At 42.5% G+C, this 27,578-nt stretch overlaps 1 protein-coding gene across 2 annotated transcripts in view; it reads left to right on the top strand.

Moving 5' to 3' along the window:
- The window catches only part of LOC108697312 (GDNF family receptor alpha-1), a 71,430-nt gene extending 57,913 nt beyond the window's left edge, over positions 1-13,517 (top strand). Inside the window, exons 7-9 of one of the 2 annotated variants that reach the window (XM_041570810.1) lie at positions 1,629-1,819; positions 11,790-11,843; positions 13,167-13,517. In XM_041570810.1, the coding sequence (XP_041426744.1) occupies positions 1,629-1,819; positions 11,790-11,843; positions 13,167-13,307 (386 nt within the window). In that variant the 3' untranslated portion in view covers positions 13,308-13,517. Of the gene's footprint in view, positions 1-1,628; positions 1,820-11,789; positions 11,844-13,163 lie in introns of both variants that reach the window. The other variant, XM_018227240.2, reaches the window with a different exon arrangement.
- The last annotated feature ends 14,061 nt before the right edge of the window (positions 13,518-27,578 follow it).

Below are 27,578 nucleotides of genomic sequence, written 5' to 3'. Positions count from 1 at the left end.
CTGTTTGGCCCATTGGGGGCCCAGTCTCCCCACTTATTCTAATTCCCTTCCAGCAGAGATTTCCCAGGCTGCCCTGCATCCCATATACATTATAATAAAATGGGCCCAAGGCCATCGACTCTCCCATATTGCGCTATAAATCTGAAATGCCTGAAGTCCCCCGGGAGCTGATTAGAACCGTGTTGTATTCATTTAGTGGAGGAGAAGGAAAATGAAACAGAACACAGGTAATTTACTCCGACTCCAAACACAATCTCTGGGAAATTGCTGCCATCCTTTAAACCTCCTCACTGGAAACTTTTATCATTGACTTTGTAGCAGTAATTATGCTCCGACTGGGCAGCAAAGGGAAAATATATTCCCAGGTATTGTGGGGGTTGCAGTTCTGCTCACAATCTGACCCTCTGGTGAGGAGGCAATTTGGGACTGTTAGGCCAGCGGCACATGGAGCACTTTTCAGGCGTTTTTTATGTTTCCAGCTGGTGTTGGAGAACAATAGAATTATTGTCACAATTTGCCCTGCCGTGCATCAGCCTGGGGTTCAAGAAGGAATTAGCTCTGCCCAGGTGGGGTATGTGGCACAATGTGAGAAGACACATCAAGAATACGGCACCTCAACTAGATCTGATCTCTCCACACGTCTCCCTCTTTTTCCTTGATCTCCATTTCCTCTACTCTACTCTACTTTCTCCTCTCTTCTTCCCCAATCTCTGTTCCCTTTCTCTTCTCTCTCTCCTTTTCCAATTTCCATTCAGTCTCTGCACCCTTCCAGCTCCCCCCTCAATATCTGTTCTATCTTTACTTCCTCTTATTTTCTTCCCCAAACTCTTCAAGTTCCTTCCTTGATGTCCATTCTACCCAAACCTTCTTCCAGCTCCATTTCTGATCCTAATCCACCTCATTACTGCTCCTTACCCAATCTCTATTCTTACTTTACTAACCCCCTTCTCCTCTGATCTCTGCTCCCTCTTAGCAAAACTCTGCTCCAATTGCCAATTTTCATTCCTTCTCAACCTCCTCCACACTCCTGTCCTGATGTCCCTGTGAACCCTTTCCCAGTTCTTTCAATGATTTCCATTCTGTCTCAGTCTCCTTTCAGATACTTCTTTAATCTCCATTTCCTCTCCACATCCTCAATGATTCTTTTCCAATCTCTATACTGTATTCACATCCTCTAAGCTCCTTACCTTATCTCCATTCCTTCTCTGATATTTAGTCAATTTCCATCTCCTTTGCTGATCTCCATTTAACCTCCACTTCTTCCAAGCTCCTTCCCTAATTCCGGTTCCTCTGTTCCACCGACTATCTCCTTCCCTGATCCTGGTCCCATCTCCACTTCTCCCTTCTCACTTCTCATCTCTATGCACTTTCCTGCTTGTTCTCCAGCCTCCATTTCTTCTTCCATTCTCTCTGTCCCTCAAAATGTCCAATACCCCTAGATCTGATGCCATTGTCCTGTAACTGTGCCTGAGTCAGGAGAATCTTTGCAAATTACCCTGGGCACTTAGTACTTGGCCGAAAGATCCAGTGTGCAAACCTTGTGCCCCATGCAAGTATTGCATCACTATACAGTCTGTCTTTTTATACAAATATCATTCTCATTCTCATTTTCTTTTGTTCTTGTTTAGAAAATGCCATCCAGGCATTTGGCAATGGCACCGACGTGAGGCTACAGCCCAACCAACCAGTGCAAAGCACAACATCACCGCCCCCTGCCAGTCATAAACCCAAAATGAGGGACCCCAACTACACTGACCTGCTCCAAATCACCAACGAAATCCCAACACACAATGGGATGCCAGCGTGTGCCAATTTACAGGTAAGCTTCCCAAAGTTTTAGGGAGTCTGGGAAATTAAAAGGCATTTAAATACCACATTAGTTTTTCATGCAGAATAAGTATGTCTGTCCCAGCAACCCAATAAATGCATCTCACGCACCAGTACAATTTCTTACATCTAATGATATGTGGCTGTGAGTCTGCAGAATCAGCATTTTCCTTTATCCAGGGAGTCAGACAATTTCAGGGACAATGAAGAAATATGAATAATACACATGGTCTTTGCTGTTTTACCAGGACTGATATCTCTAATGGATTCTGCGCTCATCCCTCCCGGCATTGCCAGCAATACACTTTATAGAGCAAATCATAATGCCAGGACTTTATATAGACAAAGAATATTATAACGGACCAGTGTTATATATTGGAAATTACATTTGTAATGCAGCACCGGATACGTTTTAAATAATAAGATAGTCAGCGAGTGTTACATTCATCCAAATGTGAGGAAAAAACGACACCCGTGTGTTAGTGGGAAATGACAGTATCACTTTAATGAAAAAAACACGTTTCATTGTGGAGGTTTCTTATTATGAACACATTTCTGTCTTATTAATATTATATTCACTATTCATAGTTATTGTACAATATAATTAATACATTTTACAATAGTTGTTCTTTAGATAAACCCTGCAGCTGAGAACATCAGCAAATAACCCCTGCAGTTACCATCCATGTGGGATCATTGCTTAGAGCCTGCAACTCACTGCAGTCCATGGTTTTCCTTCCCGTGTGGTGTAACTAAATATTATCTAGTTGTCCCTCGGATAAACCTTGCAGCTGGGAACTTGAGAAAGTAACCCTTGCAGCTACTCGCTGTGTGGCATCAATGCATGGAGTCTGCAGCTCTCTGCAGTCCTTAGTGTCCCTTCAGTGTGATGGAACTAGAATTTACTAAATTAATATCTGTGAAGATAAACTCTGCCCCCCCCCAGATAAACCATGCAGCAGAGAACTTGAGAAAGTAACCCCTGCAGCTACCATCTGTCTAGGATCAGTGCTTGGAGCCTGACACTCTCTATTGTCCTCTGTGTCCCATCCAGTGTGATAGAACTAGAATTTACTGAATGAAGATCTGCTGTCCCTCATATAAACTTTACAGCGGAGAACCTGAGAAAATAACCCCTGCAGCTATCATATGAGATAACTAGAACTTGCTGAAAGGGGAAACATTGTCCCTTGGATAAACCATGCAGCAGACAACAAGTAACCCGTGCAGCTGTTATGTGAGAAATCCTTACCGAATCATTGCTTGGACCCTGCAATTCACTGCAATCCTTGGTGTCACCCACCCACCCGTGTTATATAACTAGAACTTACTGAAGAAGGATCCAATATGCCTCAGATAAACTCTGCAGCAGAGAACTTGAGAAAATAACCCCTGCAGCTAGCACATGAGAGATCTGTGTGGGACCAATGCTTAGAGTTTCAAACTCACTGCAATACTTGGGGTTCCCTACCCCCAGGCTTATGTAATTAGAAATTACTGAAGGGGGACTCGCTGTCCTCTGGGTAAACCATGCATCAGAGATTTGAGAAAATAACCCCTGCAGCTATCATATGATAGATCTGTGTGGGATCAATGCTTATACTCTTCAACTCACTGCAATCTTTGGGGTCCCCTACCCCTAGGCTTATGTTAGTGGAAATTACTGAAGGGGAACCAATTGTCCTTTGTATAAACCATACAGCAGAGAATTGAGAAAGTAACCCCTGCAGCTCTCATATGATAGAGTCAGGTGGGGTCAATGCTTGGAGCCTACAACTACCTGCAATTCTTGATGTCTCCTTTAGTGTAATGTGATTTTGGGGTTGAGTTCCCCTTTAAGCTATGAGTATAATGAAATCTAGTGGGTTTTGTTACTTTTTTTGCCTTTAAAGCAAATTTACAGAGAAGGGAAAGAAGTGCTCCAGGTTGAGGTTTATAATAATTGTAGCTGTCATATGTTTATTTAGAGTAAGATTGGGGGACCCAGAAAGCAATTTCCCTGTAGCCACATTAACAGCGGCGTGACACTCAGGAGTCACAACTGGGGTTTATGGAGGGAACTATTTAACCAGGGAAATCTATGTGACAGTTTTAAAGTTCACCGAGCCAACAGCTGTCACCCCGAGTCAGGGCTGAGCTGCTCATTCCTACATTGTAATAATTGGGCTACAGAGTCGGAAGTTCTCCTCCGGTGCTAAACAACCATTTAGGTCATTTTTATCATAAAATTGCAAAGTTGTTGGTTTTTTTTGTTCATTTCTGGATCCCAGTGCCGGGGGGGCCTGTGCCAACGTGTTTGTAGACGGAAGTCTGAATCTGCAGAAATTCAAAGAGATGGAAATAAATATGCAAAGTCGGCATCTTCATATCTGAAGGCAAATCCTCAATGTCCGAGCTGTGATCTGCCAAGTGCGAACCCCTAATAATTTAGTTTCATGCAGGAGAGGGGGGCAGAAGCAGCGGCTATATATCCCCCTCCCCCAAAACAGTTGCAGCCCAGGAGCAACCTGTCCAACTACAACATTGTGTCAGACTCTTTATATCAGCAGCACTTCCAATGAGACACAGTGACAGGGGGAGACAGAGACCACTTGTGACTTGGGGGGCAACTTTTCTCTTATGTTTTGTCTTTCTCTTCTCCTTCCACATTTTATCTGTTTCTTTTCATGTCCTTCCATTTTTTACTCTCCCCCAACTGTTTGGCCTTACTCTCCCCCATCCTCCCTCTTCTCTCCCCTTCTATATTTCTCCTCTCCCCCATTTCTCTCTCTACTCCCTAACCCCCTTTCCCTTCTCTCCTTCTGTCTCTCATCCCCTCTCCTTTCCTTTCCTCCCCCAACTGTTTGGCCTTACTCTCCCCCATCCTCCCTCTTCTCTCCCCTTCTTTATTTCTCCTCTCCACCATTTGTCTCTCTACTCCCTAACCCCCTTTCCCTTCTCTCCTTCTGTCTCTCATCCCCTCTCCTTTCCTTTTCTCCCCCAACTGTTTGGCCTTACTCTCCCCCATCCTCCCTCTTCTCTCCCCTTCTATATTTCTCCTCTCCCCCATTTGTCTCTCTACTCCCTAACCCCCTTTCCCTTCTCCTTCTGTCTCTCATCCCCTCTCCTTTCCTCCCCCAACTGTTTGGCCTCACTCTCCCCCATCCTCCCTCTTCTCTCCCCTTCTATATTTCTCCTCTCCCCCATTTGTCTCTCGACTCCCTAACCCCCTTTCCCTTCTCTCCTTCTGTCTCTCATCCCCTCTCCTTTCCTTTTCTCCCCCAACTGTTTGGCCTCACTCTCCCCCATCCCCCCTCGTCTTGCCCCTACTGTGTTTCCCCTCTGCATTTCTCTCTTCCTTTTTCTACCCTTACCTATTTTTATTCCCATGTATTTCCCTACATTACAGTGAGAAATATGAACAAGATAATTGTGTTGTCCATGATTGAGAGGTAACTAGTGTTTAGACTGTTGATCCTGCTCAGGAATGGACCACACTATGACAATGCAGGTGATTCCACCACTGATCCAGGTTGAAATTCAGGACCATTCTCCCAAGTTGGACCCTTTAAAAAACATTCATTTCTCCCCTTAGATTTCGTGCCCTGAGCATCACTGTTCTACTTTATTCATTCATTTTCCCAAATGTCTTTGTGTGCCGCCCAATCAATATCCTGAACCCAAGTAACTGATGATCTTGCCTAAGACAATTAGGATTTTCCAGCATGGCACAACGGGACCAATTTAATTCTGTTGCTAACGATTTACACGGCGGCAACAAATCTCTCTTTATTGTGTCTTCGTGCGGCACCGGGAGTCATTACCTTTATTCACCAAAACAGCCATTGATTGTGTAGGAATGAATAATGACGACGTGTAAACTCTTAGATACGTGCCACCATTTTTACTCCTGGCAAATGATGGACCCTGGAGTCCTGAATTAGAGATCAACAGCTTCTGTGTATGGGGCTGAGGATTGGGTTAGAGAAAATGGGGGCCCTACCAATGTCTGAAGTCTAGGGCCCCAGCTTGAGTGTCTTTATTGTATTCCCTCAACATTCCTTCACTCTCTTGCTTTCTCTATATCTATATGTGTGTCTCTCTATATTATTATATCTGTCTTTATATCTCTCGATGTCTGTCTCTCTGTCTATTTCTCTAAGTTTGCCTTTGTCTGTCCATCTCTCAGTCTCTCTCTATGTCTGTCTGTATATGTATCTGTGTCTGTCTGTCTCTCTCTATGTCTGTCTGCCTCTATCTCTTTCTGTGTCTGTCTATCTCTTTATTATCTCTATTATCTCTCTCTCTATGTCTGTCTGCCAATTTTTATTTCTGTTTATCTCTCTATCAGTCTCTTTCTCTGTCTAATTCTTTATGTCTATTTTATCAATGTCTCTTTGTCTGTTTATAGGGCTCGCTATCTATGTCTCTGTCTATCTCTTTCTGTGCCTGTCTATCTATATATCAGTCTGTCTGTCTCTTTCTCTCTATATGTCTGTCTGTCTATTGCGCTATGTCTGTTCTGTCTGTCTGTCTAACTCTCCACCTGTGTTTCTCTCTGTGTCTCTATATTTCTCTATGTCTGTCTGTCTCTTTATATCTGTGTCTGTCTGTCTGTCTCTCAATGTCTCTTCTGTGTGTGTAAGTGTCTCTCTATCTTTGTCCGTGTGTCTTTCTGCCTGTAGGCACTAAACATTGGACATGTCGTTCTGTATAATTTTTAGCGAATACAAAATGCAGTATTTTGGCACAGGAGCCCATTATGGACAGAAGTGAAACTGAGTAACAAACACTGACATTGTGAGTTAATTAGTAATTAGTATTCAGCAACTGAAACATTGTGTCTGTACTCACAAATAGAGATGTCGCGAACTGTTCGCCGGCGAACTTGTTCGCGCGAACATCGGGTGTTCGCGCTCGCCGGAAGTTCGCGAACGTCGCGCGACGTTCGCCATTTTGGGTTCGCCATTGTTGGCGCTTTTTTTTGCCCTCTCACCCCAGACCAGCAGGTACATGGCAGCCAATCAGGAAGCTCTCCCCTGGACCACTCCCCTTCCCTATAAAAACCGAAGCCCTGCAGCGTTTTTTCACTCTGCCTGTGTGTGCTGAAGAGATAGTGTAGGGAGAGAGCTGCTGCCTGTTAGTGATTTCAGGGACAGTTGAAAGTTTGCTGGCTAGTAATCGTTTTGATACTGCTCTGTTATTGGAGGGACAGAAGTCTGCAGGGGTTTGAGGGACATTTAAGCTTAGGTAGCTTTGCTGGCTAGTAATCTACCTTCTACTGCAGTGCTCTGTATGTAGCTGCAGTGGGCAGCTGTCCTGCTTCTGATCTCATCTGCTGACTGCTGCAATAACAGTAGTCCTTGTAAGGACTGCTTTTATTTATTTTTTTGTTGTTTTACTACTACTACTACTACTACTACTATAAGAGCCCAGTGCTATTAGTCTAGCAGTGTTGGGGAGTGGGACTGGTGTGCTAATCTGCTGCTCCTAGTAGTTCAGCAGCACCAACTTTAATTTTTTTTTTTAATATTCATTTTTTTTTTATTTTACTTTTTTTTATTTTACTACCGCTGTAGTAGTGTATAAGTTGACCTTTTAGGCATTATTTGCCCTGTAGGCATTATTTGCACACTGTTTCTTCAACCCGCCATCGAGCTGTGTGACCTTGTTCACATTCTGTCTAAATATCCATAATATTACCGTCTCCAGAAAAAACACCGGAGTCACTTTTTTCAAGCAGCCATAATATATTTTACGTAATCCGTATCCACCGCTGTAGTAGTGTATACGTTGGCCTTGTAGGCATTATTTGCACACTGTTTTCTTCAACCCGCCATCGAGCTGTGTGACCTTGTTCCCATTCTGTCTAAATATCCATAATATTACCGTCTCCAGAAAAAACACCGGAGTCACTTTTTTCAAGCAGCATTCATATATTTTACGTAATCCGTATCCACCGCTGTAGTAGTGTATACGTTGGCCTTGTAGGCATTATTTGCACACTGTTTTCTTCAACCCGCCATCGAGCTGTGTGACCTTGTTCCCATTCTGTCTAAATATCCATAATATTACCGTCTCCAGAAAAAACACCGGAGTCACTTTTTTCAAGCAGCATTCATATATTTTACGTAATCCGTATCCACCGCTGTAGTAGTGTATACGTTGGCCTTGTAGGCATTATTTGCACACTGTTTTCTTCAACCCGCCATCGAGCTGTGTGACCTTGTTCCCATTCTGTCTAAATATCCATAATATTACCGTCTCCAGAAAAAACACCGGAGTCACTTTTTTCAAGCAGCCATAATATATTTTACGTAATGGCGAAAAATGACTATTTTCAGCATTTATATGGCATATTTTTTCTGGCAACTGTGCTTCAGTGGCTGCGTCCAAAAAAACTGGGCAAACAATGCCTACAAGGTCAACGTATGGCAGTTGTTTAAAGAGAACAGTAGATTACTAGCCAGCAAAGCTACCTAAGCTAAAATGTCCCTCAAATCCCTGCAGACTTCTGTCCCTCCAATACAGAGCAGTATCAAGCAGATTACTAGCCAGCAAACTTACTATCATCTGTCCCTGAAATCACTAACAGCTCTCCCCCTACACTATCTCTTCCAAGCACACACAGGCAGATTTTTCAGATACATTTTTGCCCTTGATCCCCCTCTGGCATGCCACTGTCCAGGTCGTTGCACCCTTTAAACAACTTTAAAATCATTTTTCTGGCCAGAAATGTCTTTTCTAGATGTTAAAGTTCGCCTTCCCATTGAAGTCTATGGGGTTCGCGAACCGTTCGCGAACCGCTCGCGTTTTTGCGCAAGTTCGCGAATATGTTCGCGAACTTTTTTTCCGACGTTCGCTACATCCCTACTCACAAACGGCCAATTCGCTGGGAAGCAAGGGGTTTATTCTGTGCGCATTAAACGCATATTAAAGTTCCGTATTTAGCATAAAAAAGAGAATAAAATCCCCATTAAGTTATATAAAGCAGCGCTGCGTTTACCCGAGAAGGAATCGTTTCCAGATGTATTTTCTTACACTAAAATATAATGAAATCTGAGGAGCAGCTTCGTTATAATGAGTGAAATTAAATTTCAATGTTTTAGTCGCCTTCGCCAAGAGAAAATACTAATTTTTAGTAACATGATTTCCCTTTTCTCTGCAATAACAAACCTCCCAACATTTTGGAAAAAGAAAAAGGAACAAAAACATTTGCCGTGTGGAGTTTGACCAAAAATGTTTGTGTCCACTCTCCCTAATGACCATGTTCAATTTACAAAATTATGTTAAAGTTTTACGTTTAGTTTTGCTAAGGAAGGTGAATTGCCCTTTAAGCTGCAAGTCACAGTTCCCCCAAGAGACCTGCTTATCTTAAATTGTTACAATTGCTTCATTGCTTATATTAAATTGTTACAAAAGTATCTAAAGTGCAGCTGCCACATATTCTGGGCTCCACAGAAGCCAATTTATATCTTTTTCCGGCTGCTCAGTGCAGAAGATCAAAGAGAAAGTCGGGACAAACTGCAGGTTGAGCTGCCAAAATCGGGATTGTCCTGCGGAAAACGGGACATTTGGGAGGTATTGGCATATTTCACACACTGCTTTTTAGCCTTTTTTGTCCCTTTGTTATGAAATAAATGTCCCTTGTTCGCATAAAAATACTGGTACCCGGTAGAATTTTTTTTTTTTTTTTTACCATGACAAGGACCTACAAGCAGAGTAAAACATATTGTTAGCAGACACACAGACCCTGCAGTTGTCTCCTACGACCACTACGTACATCGCCCCTGCGTTTATATACGTGTTTACATGACGCTAGAGTCTTGCGAGATGAGATTAGTTGGGATTAGCTGTCCGGCAGGAGCCAGGGTGCTGGATATTAAGGGCGTTGCGGGATGTTTAGCCATCGATTCGGGACTACGGACTGTGTTATGGAAATGGGGACTGTCCGTGAAAAGCGGGAATGCTGGGTGATATGCAATAATAAAAAGTACTTTGTAGTGATTAGCAAATGTTTTTGCCAGCCATGGATTCACTATGAAATTCTGCATTTTGCCATCTGCAATTTTTTTCACGAAACTGCGGCAAAAAGTTGCTACGGAAAAATTTGCCACAACATAAGTAAAACACCCATAAGTAAAAATGCCCATTGACTTCAATGCATTTGTAGCAAGAAAAATTGCTGCGCGCATAAAAAAAATCACGCTCATAAAAAAAAAAAAAAATTAACGGTCATTGACTTTAATGCGTTTCGAGAATGTTTCACTTTATTTAGCAGTTTCACAAATTTTTAGTACTTTGTACTTTGTTCTTGATCTTAAGGGTAGGATCGGATGCAATAGAAATAAGGTAAGCAATAGCATTGTCGAATGGTGTCGCAGCGTTGATCTGACGCAACACGACTGTCGAATGCAGATGCTGCTCTCTGCATCCCACAGTCGCGTCGGATCAACGCTGCAACTTCATCCGACATTTGTATATCTTAACTTATTTCTGTCACATCCGACTTAGTTTTTGAGCAGCGTGATGGATCGCGCCGAAAACGCCATTGTAGTCCTACCCTTAGATGTAATGAATCCTTATTGGAGCAAAAACAATTCTATTGGGTTTTTTTAGTAGACCTAAAGTATAGGGATACAAATAGCTGAAAGACCCCTTATCTGAAAAACTTCAGGTCCTGAGCATTCTGGATAACAGAAGAGATCCTTATACTTTACATTACTCACTACTCACTACTTACTACAACAGGGAACTGGGTGCAAGATCATTGTACATAGAGCTGTGGCACATAGACCTTTGTAAATAAGGGAACAGGGGGGAAGGTTTGTGTCAAATTAAACCAAAAAGAAATCCGAGGTCTCTCCCTTATTATTTCATTTTTCTACACCTGCCAGAAAACATTATTACCCAGTTACTGAATGAAAGCGGGACATGGGTGTCTATTATGGAGCTCAGCGACTGCAACGAACGGGACCACTTGCAGGATCAATATCACATCACAATGATACCTCCTTTCAAATTGGCTCATAAATAATCTATATTATCTCCCTGCAGTCTCCATGATGCGGAGGTTAATAGGAATAAATGCCCCTCCGACGCTTTGATTGGTAAACACTGATGCCTTGTTGTTGTTCTTATTACTGCATCGAAGGTCGGACCGGGGCTTCAGAAGAGCAGAGTGAACCAAGTATCTGGGGGGGGGTGTATCATTCCATGGGTCAACTCTGATCCGTGACTTGTATGAGATTGGAAAAATGCACTACTCTAGATACTTGGCTTACTTGAACCCTATATTTACCAAGGCCTAGGCTCAAGAACTCACAGTTCTAAGCTCATGGGATTGAATATGACTATGAAGATTTTCATTCATGATTGAAGCCCTTCTGGTGCTATATCAATGCTCTGTACCAGCCTAAAAATGTGGTTAGGTGCAAGGGCCGTACACACTTAAATGGAAATGGAAATCAAAGGTAAAATCACTTGGGTTATGGTGTATCTTTCCATCCATGGATCAGAGTATGAACTCTATGAATATGGAAACATAAGCTACGTTAGATATATTTGGTTCAGCTCTCCCCTTCTTATCTGTTTTTTGTCCGTAGAAACACAGCGAGTATTAAGTGTGTAGAGCTTTAAGGCATCTGCTTCAACGTGAGCCATTTAACTACAACAAAATAATATCCTGAGTCCCGCACTACTACATCAATATATCATCTGGCAGATATAATGAGCTGCCAACAGACTGTTCCAGCTAATTAATATAACTAATCATGCTAGCTTATTCTTTGTGTTTAGCTATGTAATTAATTTCAATAGCTCAAATGAGAATCCTATAGCCAGTAATGCTTTATGTATCTCCTAAGGACCGCGGTACAAAGGAATCTTCTCCATTAGGAGCCAGCGGCTGGTGGAATGTGTCTGACGCTAATCAAAAGATTCTAGCGTCTCAATTAATGACTTTTTACTCTATTTTGTTCTAGGCACAGAAAAGCAAATCAAATGTTTCTGAAGACCCTCAAATTTGTGTTGTCGAGGTAAGTGCTGAACATTATTTACAAATTGTTTGATCTGTTACAATATTTCCACAAGTACGGGGATGGTTACCCAACTAGTTGCAGACTGTATGGCAAAGCTGACCCCTGCAGTCGGCCTGGATTTTAAGCATTGAATCCCCCTGATAGGTTTGTACTAGTTCCTGATTCTTTGTGGTTAGATACAGTGGAGACCCCCCAGCTGTTACTTGACCTATGATTTGACCCATGATTATAAATGAGAAGAACATCACCCCTTCCTTACTGGGAACCTTCTCCAGTCTCCATGTTGACTAGCGTAGCCATGTACTAAGTACTCCATGTGCAGTAGGTGTGGAAAAGCTGGGTGAGATGACCAGCATCCATTGAGAAGAAGATGAACAACAGCAGATTCATAAATAGACATTTAAGAGACAATTTATAACCAAGTCGACTCCGTCACTTCTACTTAATGAAGGCTTCTTCTCCATAAGGCAAAAGACTGCAATAGTTATTCATGGACTGGTGGGGTGAATGGCCTAATTCACACCTCCAGTCCATGGTGACTTCCTACAAGCACAGCCATGGACTGGACCTCTTAGGTCCAAGCATCTCACTGTAAACAATTAGATGTAGATATTGATATATGTAATAGGTGTTAACTGGAACAGGTCCATAACGGTCATCTGATGACTTTCCTTGAGGCTAATAATAAACTGGGCCTTTTAGGTCCCACCAGAGAACCTCATTTCCAAGCTCCACTTTACCAGCAAATAGATGTAGCTAGTGGTTCCTGGGACATGTCTTGCCAATATGGCTGGAGGGCAATACTAAATACAATAAGGGCCATGAGGGGTCCATGAGTTGTTTCTATAACAGCAGAATGAAGGTGTAAAAAAGAACTGTTGGGAATTGTCTTTGGATGGCTCCCACAAGACCCTGTGCCTACTGGAATATCCTTTGTTACTCCGGCAGTCCAGTCATATACTCCACAAGCACAAATATAAACTTTTATCTGACAGAATGAGCAGTTTTTGGACTTGACAGGCACAATCCGATTGCACATAGATTGGTCAGAACCATATTGTGACAGCCATACACTTGGAATGTTTGGGCAAATCACACAGACCCTGAAGCCATCTTCCATATAAAGTCCCCACTAGACCTGGTGAATGAGGGTTTCATTACAATTCTGTTGTGTTTCTAATGAGCTCATGAAGTTATTATGAGTCTAATGGTAGTGATAAGTGTCCTTCTTTGGTGGAAAGACCCATTCCAGTGAAGTAAATAGACATTTTGGGGCTCAAACTTAATATTCTCTCACTTTTCAATTCTTTTTTACAGCAGACTCGTGGGACAAATAACATTGTGGGTCACATGTCCACCGACGATTCTTCTGGAAGTCTCTCCAGCCTCTGCTCATTGCTTCTCACCATTGCCACGACACACTCACTATTGATCACTATTCTCCCTGCTCTGAGGTTATAGCCAAATTCACTTTCATGGACCTGTACAAATCAAATGAAAATATATATATATATGATTATTATATTCACTTTCCTACCCTCTCCTGTTCCTACAAGATCGAGAACAACCAATTCGACTCTAACAGAGGAAAAATAAAATAAAGACTGCTCTCTGGTATTTAGGGGGTGTTGTAATTTATCACTGAGGTGCCACATTCCAGACCCCAAAGGATTCTGGGCATGACTTGTATTTGAAAGAGATTATGTACATTTGTTTGTTGCTATTTGGTTTCACTTTCATTTTAAGTCTTTGTATAAAAACTCTGCCTTTTTATTTCCTTTGAATTGTTGTTCTTCATCTATTTCCAATGTAAATACCATGGGGTAACTGTCAGGAATATCTTAAACAGCAAATACCATATTCACCCCACATCTCACCCTAACAAATGGCTATTCTCTCTAGTTCTCACCGTAGTTGACTGTCAGGCTGTAACCCCCAGTTTTCATATAAATCTGTAACCTTGTTATGAGCTAAGGGGGCCCAGTCTGAAGGTCAGTTAGGGGGAGATTTGGGGTGAGTGCTTATTTGTACCCTGGGTACCCCTGGAACTATAGCAGGGTGACTGTTACCCCAATGTTTCTATATATCTGTAACCTTGTTATGAGCTAAGGGGGCCCAGTCTGAAGGTCAGTTAGGGGGAGATTTGGGGTGAGTGTTTATTTGTACCCTGGGTACCCCTGGAACGATAGCAGGGTGACACCCCAATGTTTCTATATATCTGTAACCTTGTTATGAGCTAAGGGGGTCCAGTCTGAAGGTCAGTTAGGGGGAGATTTGGGGTGATTGTTTATTTGTACCCTGGGTACCCCTGGAACTATAGCAGGGTGACTGTTACCCCAATGTTTCTATATATCTGTACCCTTGTTATGAACTAAGGGGGCCCTGCCTGAAGGTCAGTTAGGGCGAGATTTGGGGTGAGTGCTTATTTGTGCCCTGGGTACCCCTGGAACTATAGCAGGGTGACTGTTACCCCAATGTTTCTATATATCTGTAACCTTGTTATGAGCTAAGGGGGCCCAGCCTGAAGGCCAGTTAGGGGGAGATTTGGGGTGAGTGCTTATTTGTACCCTGGGTACCCCTGGATCTATAGCAGGGTGACACCCCAATGTTTCTATATATCTGTAACCTTGTTATGAGCTAAGGGGGCCCAGTCTGAAGGTCAGTTAGAGGGAGATTTGGGGGTGAGTGTTTATTTGTACCCTGGGTACCCCTGGAACTATAGCAGGGTGACACCCCAATGTTTCTATATATGTGTAACCTTGTTATGAGCTCAGGGGGCCCAGTCTGAAGGCCAGTTAGGGGGAGATTTGGGATGAGTGATTATTTGTGCCCTGGGTACCCCTGGAACTATAGCAGGGTGACACCCCAATGTTTCTATATATCTGTAACCTTGTTATGAGCCTAAGGGGGCCCAGTCTGAAGGCCACACAGAGGGTATAAATAAACAGTCTATACTTAATATATAGGGAACGATATTGGGGTTTAGGCTTTTAGGATATTGATACTATGTCCAGCACCCTCCCCTCTATTAAGTTTACTATAGGACCCCCGCTGAGTGCATGTTGAAGAAGCTCAAGCAGGAACCATCTGACAATGATGTACAGTAGCTAAAGGAAGATCTACCAATGAAAGTGTGCTGAGCCATACCATGTTGCATTTAGAGAAGGGAAGATCTTCAGTATCTTTTCTCACTATTCCTGTTTGATCACCCTGAATGTACAAAGCCCTAGATTTGACTTCTTTATTCCGTTTTTTTATACCCTAAGTCCTATTGTTCTGTATGTATATATTGGGTACTGACATGCCTTAATAAAATAAAGTTGCATTGAAATGCAGAGGGAGGCGGCTGCTGCTCGTCTGGAGATGGTTCCTTATATTTACTACATGGTCTTTGCCCCAGAGAATGATTGATATTGAGACATGGCACTAGTAGGGTTGCCACCTTTTCTGGAAAAAAATACTGACCTTCCTATATATTTATCTTTTTTCCCTATTAATAAAGTTTTTACCGACCAGGCCGGTGGCAACCCTAGGCTCAAGGGGTGCTCGTGGGTTCTCTTGTACATAACAGGACTACATACGAGTTACAGGATCTTTTATAGTTCCATTTTCTAAGGGTACATTGCCATGATAACTCTGACCAAGTCAAGGTCCCCGTCCATTTTGAGACTGTTCCTTAATACTGGACAGTTAGACGGAGTGAGGCTGCCAATATGTTCCCGTTCTCCCTTCTTTTGCCTTTTAGCATCTTTACGTTTTGAGTTGGAATCTCCGCCATCCATACGATAAGCCGTTGCTCTTGTTAATGGGAAAAAAATCAAAAACTTACTCCAGGTAGTAAAGGACGTTTGTGTTAAAATGTGTTTCTATAGCAACAGTGATAACACCATCTTATTAGAATTTGGATCCCATCTCTGCGCATGTTCCGGCAAAGGGCAATTAAAAGAGAGAAGAGGGAGCCTTGATCGGCATTGTATATACTATATATCTACACAAAGACCCTACTCGTCTCTGCAGCATCGGCTTAACCAGATTGGGATTGTGAGGATCATTTATCAAGCACAGCAAGCGCCACATGGAGAATCTTTCACCCCAATATTGATTGATTATATATGGGATGAGTTTTAAGACTGTTCCTTCTACAACACGCCACCCTCTGATCCAATTGCACTTAATCTGAATTATCTTTGGAAAAGGAAGATAAAAACTGGCTTTGGGTTGGACGTTGGCACAGACTAAGATGGGATGAGACAAAGCAGGAACATTACATTCTGTCAAACACATGCAGCAGACACCCCCGCCCTGTGCCAAGGAGACAAATGGTACGACCCAGTGTTTGAGTCCCATGAACTGCAAAGAGTCATTCTCCACCTCATTCACTTATTTTTTATTATTAGTGATTATTATCATGATGATGTCGGTTACTTTTAATAAAATTGAACCAAAAAAAGTGTGATTTTCTTTATGTTTGTGAATCTTTGAGGCCGATAACCCACCCTGGGCCGCCCTGGGCACCCAGATACGGGAGCGAAGAAAAAAGAATAGGGAGAACTGAGAGGATAATGAGGTTCTGCTTGTTGCATCGTTTGGGCCCAACAAAGAGAATAAGGCAGGAAAGGGTTCTGGCAAATGTAATGATTATAATCACTTAGTTTAATGGTCTCTGTACAGACTATGAGCAAACCTAGGGGCTGTTCCTGCTGAATTGTGCTTAGTACAGGGGAATACCTATGTACCATAGTTTTATGGGATCTCTCTGTACAGACTATGAGCAAACTTAGGGACTGTTCCTGCTGAATTGTGCTTAGTACAGGGAATACCTATGCTGTCATGGTTTTATGGGATCTCTCTGTACAGACTATGAGCAAACTTAGGGACTGTTCCTGCTGAATTGTGCTTAGTACATGGGAATACCTATGCTGCCATAGTTTTATGGGATCTCTCTGTACAGACTATGAGCAAACTTAGGGGACTGTTCCTGCTGAATTGTGCTTAGTACAGGGAATACCTATGTGCCATAGTTTTATGGGATCTCTCTGTACAGACTATGAGCAAACTTAGGGGCTGTTCCTGCTGAATTGTGCTTAGTACAGGGAATACCTATGCTGCCATAGTTTTATGGGATCTCTCTGTACAGACTATGAGCAAACTTAGGGACTGTTCCTGCTGAATTGTGCTTAGTACAGGGAATACCTATGCTGTCATGGTTTTATGGGATCTCTCTGTACAGACTATGAGCAAACTTAGGGACTGTTCCTGCTGAATTGTGCTTAGTACATGGGAATACCTATGCTGCCATAGTTTTATGGGATCTCTCTGTACAGACTATGAGCAAACTTAGGGGCTGTTCCTGCTGAATTGTGCTTAGTACATGGGAATACCTATGCTGCCATAGTTTTATGGGATCTCTCTGTACAGACTATGAGCAAACTTAGGGGCTGTTCCTGCTGAATTGTGCTTAGTACAGGGGAATACCTATGCTGCCATAGTTTTATGGGATCTCTCTGTACAGACTATGAGCAAACTTAGGGGACTGTTCCTGCTGAATTGTGCTTAGTACAGGGAATACCTATGTACCATAGTTTTATGGGATCTCTCTGTACAGACTATGAGCAAACTTAGGGGACTGTTCCTGCTGAATTGTGCTTAGTACAGGGAATACCTATGCTGCCATAGTTTTATGGGATCTCTCTGTACAGACTATGAGCAAACTTAGGGACTGTTCCTGCTGAATTGTGCTTAGTACAGGGGAATACCTATGCTGCCATAGTTTTATGGGATCTCTCTGTACAGACTATCAGCAAACTTAGGGACTGTTCCTGCTGAATTGTGCTTAGTACAGGGAATACCTATGCTGCCATAGTTTTATGGGATCTCTCTGTACAGACTATGAGCAAACTTAGGGGACTGTTCCTGCTGAATTGTGCTTAGTACAGGGGAATACCTATGTACCATAGTTTTATGGGATCTCTCTGTACAGACTATGAGCAAACTTAGGGACTGTTCCTGCTGAATTGTGCTTAGTACAGGGAATACCTATGTACCATAGTTTTATGGGATCTCTCTGTACAGACTATGAGCAAACTTAGGGGACTGTTCCTGCTGAATTGTGCTTAGTACAGGGAATACCTATGCTGCCATAGTTTTATGGGATCTCTCTGTACAGACTATGAGCAAACTTAGGGACTGTTCCTGCTGAATTGTGCTTAGTACAGGGGAATACCTATGCTGCCATAGTTTTATGGGATCTCTCTGTACAGACTATGAGCAAACTTAGGGGACTGTTCCTGCTGAATTGTGCTTAGTACAGGGGAATACCTATGTACCATAGTTTTATGGGATCTCTCTGTACAGACTATGAGCAAACTTAGGGACTGTTCCTGCTGAATTGTGCTTAGTACAGGGAATACCTATGTACCATAGTTTTATGGGATCTCTCTGTACAGACTATGAGCAAACTTAGGGGACTGTTCCTGCTGAATTGTGCTTAGTACAGGGAATACCTATGCTGCCATAGTTTTATGGGATCTCTCTGTACAGACTATGAGCAAACTTAGGGACTGTTCCTGCTGAATTGTGCTTAGTACAGGGAATACCTATGCTGCCATAGTTTTATGGGATCTCTCTGTACAGACTATGAGCAAACTTAGGGGACTGTTCCTGCTGAATTGTGCTTAGTACAGGGAATACCTATGCTGCCATAGTTTTATGGGATCTCTCTGTACAGACTATGAGCAAACTTAGGGACTGTTCCTGCTGAATTGTGCTTAGTACAGGGAATACCTATGTACCATAGTTTTATGGGATCTCTCTGTACAGACTAAAAGCAAACTTAGGGGACTGTTCCTGCTGAATTGTGCTTAGTACAGGGAATACCTATGCTGCCATAGTTTTATGGGATCTCTCTGTACAGACTATGAGCAAACTTAGGGACTGTTCCTGCTGAATTGTGCATAGAAGTCAAGCAGCAGTAGAAACTGACACTTATCCTCTTGAACTGAACCAAATTGTATCTTAAAAAAAAAAGACATAGCATTTAATAATCAAGCAAATTGCAATTCTATTTCAAGCAGTGATGAGTAGCAGAACACACACGTGTAATACCTCTTTACAGGCTATTCAGGATAATACAGCAGACAGATAATTATGCTGAGCCTACTATGCAAAGACCACTAATTGGCATTTAAATCTTTAAACACGGCTAATAGATCGGCTCAAACATAATTGCAATGAAAGCTAATTAAACAAGAAAGAAACCACTGCAAAACACACCCGAACACCAAACTGCCACTTAATGTACAAATGCCGATTGTGAGCGGAGCGGTTCTCCGAGTGGCTCGTGCAATTGCAGATTGGCCACAGGGGATGAGCCAAATCCCCTCTCTTTTTTGTTTGCATAAATAATGCGCAGTCTTGAAGAAAACACGTATTTGTGTTGATCTCGTCTGAATTTACAAACATCTCCACGCCCGGCTGCCTGGAGCAATTCTGCGGAACGAAAGAAAGAGGAGAGATTACTGTAATGGACCAACATCTGCTCCAAAAATTATATTACTGAACCCAACGTGCAGCCTGGTGGGTATAGAATTGGCAAATAGTGTGGATGGGTTTTCATGTAACAAACTGAGCTTCATTTACTCTACTGAAGCTTTATCTCTTGAGGAAGGAGACAAGAGATATTGGGGATGCATTTTTTTTTCTTTTACATTTATAATAAAGTATTGACAGGGGTATAGTGTTTCTTTACTAAGTGTTGGTAAGGAGAGAGGATAATAGTCTCTGGGAAGGGAGTGTGACTGTGGGATAGCAGGTATAGTAGGGAGAGATGGTGTCTATAGTAACAGTGGATAATAGTCTCTGGGAAGGGAGTGTGACTGTGGGATAGCAGGTATAGTAGGGAGAGATGGTGCCTATAGTAACAGTGGGATAATAGTCTCTGGGAAGGGAGTGTGACTGTGGGATAGCAGGTATAGTAGGGAGAGATGGTGCTATAGTAACAGTGGATAATAGTCTCTGGGAAGGGAGTGTGACTGTGGGATAGCAGGTATAGTAGGGAGAGATGGTGTCTATAGTAACAGTGGATAATAGTCTCTGGGAAGGGAGTGTGACTGTGGGATAGCAGGTATAGTAGGGAGAGATGGTGTCTATAGTAACAGTGGATAATAGTCTCTGGGAGGGGAGTGTGACTGTGGGATAGCAGGTATAGTAGGGAGAGATGTGTCTATAGTAACAGTGGATAATAGTCTCTGGGAAGGGAGTGTGACTGTGGGATAGCAGGTATAGTAGGGAGAGATGGTGTCTATAGTAACAGTGGATAATAGTCTCTGGGAAGGGGAGTGTGACTGTGGGATAGCAGGTATAGTAGGGAGAGATGGTGTCTATAGTAACAGTGGATAATAGTCTCTGGGAAGGGAGTGTGACTGTGGGATAGCAGGTATAGTAGGGAGAGATGGTGTCTATAGTAACAGTGGATAATAGTCTCTGGGAAGGGAGTGTGACTGTGGGATAGCAGGTATAGTAGGGAGAGATGGTGTCTATAGTAACAGTGGATAATAGTCTCTGGGAAGGGAGTGTGACTGTGGGATAGCAGGTATAGTAGGGAGAGATGTGTCTATAGTAACAGTGGATAATAGTCGCTGGGAAGGGAGTGTGACTGTGGGATAGCAGGTATAGTAGGGAGAGATGTGTCTATAGTAACAGTGGATAATAGTCTCTGGGAAGGGAGTGTGACTGGGGATAGCAGGTATAGTAGGGAGAGATGTGTCTATAGTAACAGTGGATAATAGTCTCTGGGAAGGGAGTGTGACTGTGGGATAGCAGGTATAGTAGGGAGAGATGGTGCCTATAGTAACAGTGGATAATAGTCTCTGGGAAGGGAGTGTGACTGTGGGATAGCAGGTATAGTAGGGAGAGATGGTTGTCTATAGTAACAGTGGATAATAGTCTCTGGGAAGGGAGTGTGACTGTAGGATAGCAGGTATAGTAGGGAGAGATGGTGCCTATAGTAACAGTGGATAATCGTCTCTGGGAAGGGAGTGTGACTGTGGGATAGCAGGTATAGTAGGGAGAGATGTGTCTATAGTAACAGTGGATAATAGTCTCTGGGAAGGGAGTGTGACTGTGGGATAGCAGGTATAGTAGGGAGAGATGTGTCTATAGTAACAGTGGATAATAGTCTCTGGGAAGGGAGTGTGACTGTGGGATAGCAGGTATAGTAGGGAGAGATGTGTCTATAGTAACAGTGGATAATAGTCTCTAGGAAGGGAGTGTGACTGTGAGATAGCAGGTATAGTAGGGAGAGATGTGTCTATAGTAACAGTGGATAATAGTCTCTGGGAAGGGAGTGTGACTGTGGGATAGCAGGTATAGTAGGGAGAGATGGTGCCTATAGTAACAGTGGATAATAGTCTCTGGGAAGGGAGTGTGACTGTGGGATAGCAGGTATAGTAGGGAGAGATGGTGCCCTATAGTAACAGTGGGATAATAGTCTCTGGGAAGGGAGTGTGACTGTGGGATAGCAGGTATAGTAGGGAGAGATGGTGCCTATAGTAACAGTGGATAATAGTCTCTGGGAAGGGAGTGTGACTGTGGGATAGCAGGTATAGTAGGGAGAGATGTGTCTATAGTAACAGTGGATAATAGTCTCTGGGAAGGGAGTGTGACTGTGGGATAGCAGGTATAGTAGGGAGAGATGGTGCCTATAGTAACAGTGGATAATAGTCTCTGGGAAGGGAGTGTGACTGTGGGATAGCAGGTATAGTAGGGAGAGATGGTGCCTATAGTAACAGTGGGATAATAGTCTCTGGGAAGGGAGTGTGACTGTGGATAGCAGGTATAGTAGGGAGAGATGGTGCCTATAGTAACAGTGGATAATAGTCTCTGGGAAGGGAGTGTGACTGTGGGATAGCAGGTATAGTAGGGAGAGATGTGTCTATAGTAACAGTGGATAATAGTCTCTGGGAAGGGAGTGTGACTGTGGGATAGCAGGTATAGTAGGGAGAGATGGTGCCTATAGTAACAGTGGATAATAGTCTCTGGGAAGGGAGTGTGACTGTGGGATAGCAGGTATAGTAGGAGAGATGTGCCTATAGTAACAGTGGATAATAGTCTCTGGGAAGGGAGTGTGACTGTGGGATAGCAGGTATAGTAGGGAGAGATGGTGTCTATAGTAACAGTGGATAATAGTCTCTGGGAAGGGAGTGTGACTGTGGGATAGCAGGTATAGTAGGGAGAGATGGTACCTATAGTAGGCATGTAGGTGGGCTGCCAAACTCCCTTAGTAATACAAGCTATTAGTCTACCTGGGTGATACATAGGGATGAAGACTCTCTGGTATAATGAGCATTTGAGTGGATTTTCGGGGTTATTAGAGGAACAGAAATGATGTAGTAGTGAGTCAGCAAGTAGGAAGGTTCAGGTAACACAGGGTTGTATTGCTGACTGAGCTTCTCCTAAACTCTAATTAAAACCTGTGCAGAGAAGCAGCTCATCCTTTTTATTGCACAGAACGGAGTCAGCGTTTTTTTTGGCTACGGCACATTATACATTTCATTCTTCCCAAGGTTCATCTCTGCTTTAATATTTAAAGTTAAAATATTCTGTACAAAAAACAATCGCTCTCAGTAAGTGCCCCCCCCCCCAAAATCTTACACCCTGACCATTAAACTGTTTCATCTCCGGGGGATGAATTTAAATCAATTTTGTCCAACCCAGAGCCCCCATTTCTTTTGTTATCTACAGTTTATTTCCAAAAGTGGCCCCTGCAACATTGGGGCCCAGAGTCAACCGCCCTCTCTGTCCCAAGAATCGAGGAGAAATAAAGGGTAAGTAATGCGCCAGTATAAGAATCTTGCAGCAGTGGAGAAGCGAGTTCATTGATTGGATCCAGCGGTATAATTGCACCCGGGGCCACATTAGGCACCAACGTATGGGGCCCTGAGATTGGCTTCATCAGGTCTGTCCCTCACCAGCAATTATATAAATCAAATACAATGTAAAAATACAACGGGCCAATTTAGCTGCTGGTTTATTGGGTTCCCTAATGATTAAAGATTCACTGGGGCGGAATCAGTTCTTTGGATAATACGATTTAGTTTTATTGAGCTTGAACAATACAGTGAGATCATGAAATCAATAGTCAATCAATGGAGAAACAATGTAGCCTTGTTGTGTTGCACATCAGAGACCAACACTGGAAGATATAAACTCACCCATAGGAGTAGTCTATTGAGTATATGTGGTAGGACTTTTAAATATTATAAGGGATAATGCACCCCCTACTGTAAATGATAAGGATATTAGAAGTCACTGAGGGGTTGTTCTGTGACCATATAAAGGCACAAGGCTGCAGGCTGAGTTATACAGGGAACTCTGAGTATCACTCATGTATTATAAGGGATAATGTACCCCCTACTGTAAATGATAAGGATATTAGAAGTCACTGAGGGGTTGTTCTGTGACCATATTAAGGCACAAGGCTGCAGGCTGAGTTATACAGGGAACTCTGAGTATCACTCATGTATTATAAGGGATAATGTACCCCCTACTGTAAATGATAAGGATATTAGAAGTCACTGAGGGGTTGTTCTGTGACCATATAAAGACACAAGGCTGCAGGCTGAGTTATACAGGGAACTCTAAGTATCACTCATGTATTATAAGGGATAATGTACCCCCTACTGTAAATGATAAGGATATTAGAAGTCACTGAGGGGTTGTTCTATGACCATATAAAGGCACAAGGCTGCAGGCTGAGTTATACAGGGAACTCTAAGTATCACTCATGTATTATAAGGGATAATGTACCCCCTACTGTAAATGATAAGGATAATAGAAGTCACTGAGGAGTTGTTCTGTGACCATATAAAGGCACAAGGCTGCAGCCTGAGTTATACAGGGAACTCTGAGTATCACTCATGTATTATAAGGGATAATGTACCCCCTACTGTAAATGATAATGATATTAGAAGTCACTGAGGGGTTGTTCTGTGACCATATAAAGGCACAAGGCTGCAGGCTGAGTTATACAGGGAACTCTGAGTATCACTCATGTATTATAAGGGATAATGTACCCCCTACTGTAAATGATAAGGATATTAGAAGTCACTGAGGGGTTGTTCTGTGACCATATAAAGACACAAGGCTGCAGGCTGAGTTATACAGGGAACTCTGAGTATCACTCATGTATTATAAGGGATAATGTACCCCCTACTGTAAATGATAAGGATATTAGAAGTCACTGAGGGGTTGTTCTGTGACCATATAAAGACACACAGGCTGCAGGCTGAGTTATACAGGGAACTCTGAGTATCACTCATGTATTATAAGGGATAATGTACCCCCTACTGTAAATGATAAGGATATTACAAGTCACTGAGGGGATGTTCTGTGACCATATAAAGGCACAAGGCTGCAGGCTGAGTTATACAGGGAACTCTGAGTATCACTCATGTATTATAAGGGATAATGTACCCCCTACTGTAAATGATAAGGATATTAGAAGTCACTGAGGGGTTGTTCTGTGACCATATAAAGGCACAAGGCTGCAGGCTGAGTTATACAGGGAACTCTGAGTATCACTCATGTATTATAAGGGATAATGTACCCCCTACTGTAAATGATAAGGATATTAGAAGTCACTGAGGGGTTGTTCTGTGACCATATAAAGGCACAAGGCTGCAGGCTGAGTTATACAGGGAACTCTGAGTATCACTCATGTATTATAAGGGATCATATAAAGCAGTGATCCCCGTGTGCAGGATATGAAATGATACCTGGGACTGATATGCTGCACAGATACAGTTAAGGTGCAGACAAATGTGAGGTGTAGAGAGGCCGCAGTCATTCTATGACAATATTAACAGAAGAAGTGTAAATATAAACAATATATTTATATTACAGAATTTGGCAGGTTTAATCCTGTCTAATCTTCGCTTTCTCTAGGGGCCTCTTTGCTCTACTTTCTCCACTAATCTGGGAGTAATTATCATCAAACTTTTATTTTCCCAAACGCACCAATTACAGTTAAATCATAAAACTGCTCTTTCCCGTATCCATTGGCTTTTCAGACAAAACCCATATTAAAAATCTTAACGCCGGGCGCATTGAAGCACCAAAAGTAACGCACTGCTCGCAATTCATGAAAAAAAAATCACACCCATTAGCTTATGTAGTGGTGCATTGTGGGTAAAACCGCTGCACTTTGCACTTCATTTGTAATTGTCGCTGGGGATCCAGTTCAGGAAATCAAAAGGCAATTCCTGCATCAATAAAACGGAGGATGAAATGTGAAAGATGAGAAAATGTTCTGCTTTTTATAGTTGGAGCTTTGGGGCCATTAGGAAACACCATTGGGGGTCCTGGCCTAAGCAGCCCCCAGTTTTTCTACAGGCAGTTTATTTAATAATGGGACCCTCTCCTTGTAAAATGCACATTGGACTGGGGAGTCCAGGGCCCACCTTGGCTGCCTCAGGGGCCCAGTTGCAACCCCCCCACTCCCACCCCAGATGCAAATTTCCAGAATTTTAGGATATTGCCGTTGAGAACAAATGTTTACTCCCCATCACCCTTAAACCTTTCTACGTCTCAGCACCCCTGAATTATTGTGCCCCCCCCCAAGCTTCCTCCTTTACTGAAAGGACACGTTCTGCTTTACATTCAATTTCCATAGAAAGTTGATTGAAATTCCCATTGTCAGTAATAATCTCAACCAGGGAAGAGACATTGTTTTCCAATTTCGGTGGCATTTTCCCTTTAATTAACTTCCCCTTTTCACCTGCAGTAACACAGGTCAAATATCCAATCACCGCCCTCCCCTGTAATTTATTGAGACTCGGAGCCTTAATTAGGAACCTCTGCGCCGAAGTCTTGTATTATATTTATTCTCCCCTGGGACTTGAACTCATGTCAGCGAGGAATGAACGGTTAAACAGGCCGTTGTAATGGGGGGGAGGGGCAGAGGATTCTCATGAGGCTGATATTGTGTGCGGGCTTGAGTCTTATAATTAATCTTATAATTACAAAGTGAGCGTCAGATATAATAGGCTCATCTGTTGCTGTGTGTTACATGCAAAACACAATATATACAATATATACAATATATACAATATATACGATATATACGATATGTACGATATATACAATATATACAATATATACAATTTATACAATATATACAATATATACAATATATACAATTTATACAATATATACAATATATACAATATATACAATTTATACAATATATACAATATATACAATATATACAATTTATACAATATATACAATATATAGAGTCTGAAGAGCAGTACATTTACCCCTAGACAATGGCAAAAAAGCCCAAGTGCTGCCGAAAAACTAAAATCAGCATAAAGAACACGGAGCACTCATAGCACTTAATTTATGTGCAAAGGTTTAATGGTGTTAATCAATGTTTCGGTCCTGCACCGAGGACCTTTATTAAGACTTCACAGTTTTGGTTTGGGCAACTGTGTGTGAAGTCTTGATAAAGGTCCTCAGTGCAGGACCGAAACGTTGATTTACACCATTAAACCTTTGCACATTTATATACAGGCATTTTTTATGCCTATATATATATATATATATATACAGTATATACAGTATATCATTCTCTGTGTAAGTGAACAGTAGACACTACTGCTGCAGGAATCAGAGGGTTAAAAATAACAACATATCTGCAATTAATTCATGGTGACACTGTATTTCAGGAAATTTAAAACACCAAACAAATAATTTAGGGGTTTTTAAATTGTAGCCCCCCCTAGTAAGTGACTATTTAGTTACCCCACTTCTCCTCTGGCCCAGATCACATTGTGTCAGAGCCTTTTATACCCAGAGACTTCCAGTTCTTGTTGTTGGGATTTCGCCCACAGATCCCGTCTAATTCCTTCTAATTCCCAGATCTCCTTGGGCCACAGGTTCCTCATGATGAAGTGCAAGTCAGAGGTCTATGAGGGCCAAACATTCAGGTTGATCCAGTAGCTCATGGGGCGTTTGATGAATATTTAGGATCATTGTCTTGTCGTTGGAGCCTGACCCCCTTTTTTCAGCTTCTTGGCTGACTGGCATCACATTGACATTGGGCAGAATTTGCTGATATTTAGTAGATTCTTCCCTCTGCACAATTTGTAATGTGCCACTGCCGCACAAGCCCAGAACATAACGGATCAACCCAAGTTTAACAGTAGGAAAGTGTTATTTTCATTCCATTCTGTGACCCTGTGGGGTCCAGGACATGTATCCCAATGGGTGTCTAGATGTTGCGTTGCCTCCCATAGGGCCTGGTGCTTGTGATGAGAGGCAAATAAGGCTCCTCCTGGGACCTCTTCCATCTCCTGGGTTTCCTTTCCCCAACTTCTCTTCCCTTAAGGTCCCAAGCCTACACTCCAGCTCCAGCACATCCACCCCTGGTACTAGATGGACACCACAGTAGAAGAACCATGTGCTCCCTCACATTATATTCCATATATATAGGAACAATCACAACACTGGCTGAATCAGTTGGGGAAATCTCCCTCCCTGGGCATAATATTCCTTTGGGACCCCCACATGTAGATGATGAGCCCATAGTGGAGCCAAATAACTTCAGCTGTATAAATGTGCAGTATTGGAATGTCCAGTGCACTCAATAAACTATAATCTTATCCACAAAGAGTGTGGCAGCTCCCACCTGTAGGTATAAATGGAAAACACATTGGGGCAAATTTACTTACC

The sequence above is a fragment of the Xenopus laevis genome, chromosome 7S, assembly GCF_017654675.1.
Source record: "Xenopus laevis strain J_2021 chromosome 7S, Xenopus_laevis_v10.1, whole genome shotgun sequence".
NCBI lineage: Eukaryota > Metazoa > Chordata > Amphibia > Anura > Pipidae > Xenopus > Xenopus laevis.
Note: the sequence above shows the minus strand (reverse complement) of the source record. Positions and strands in the feature narration are given on the sequence as shown.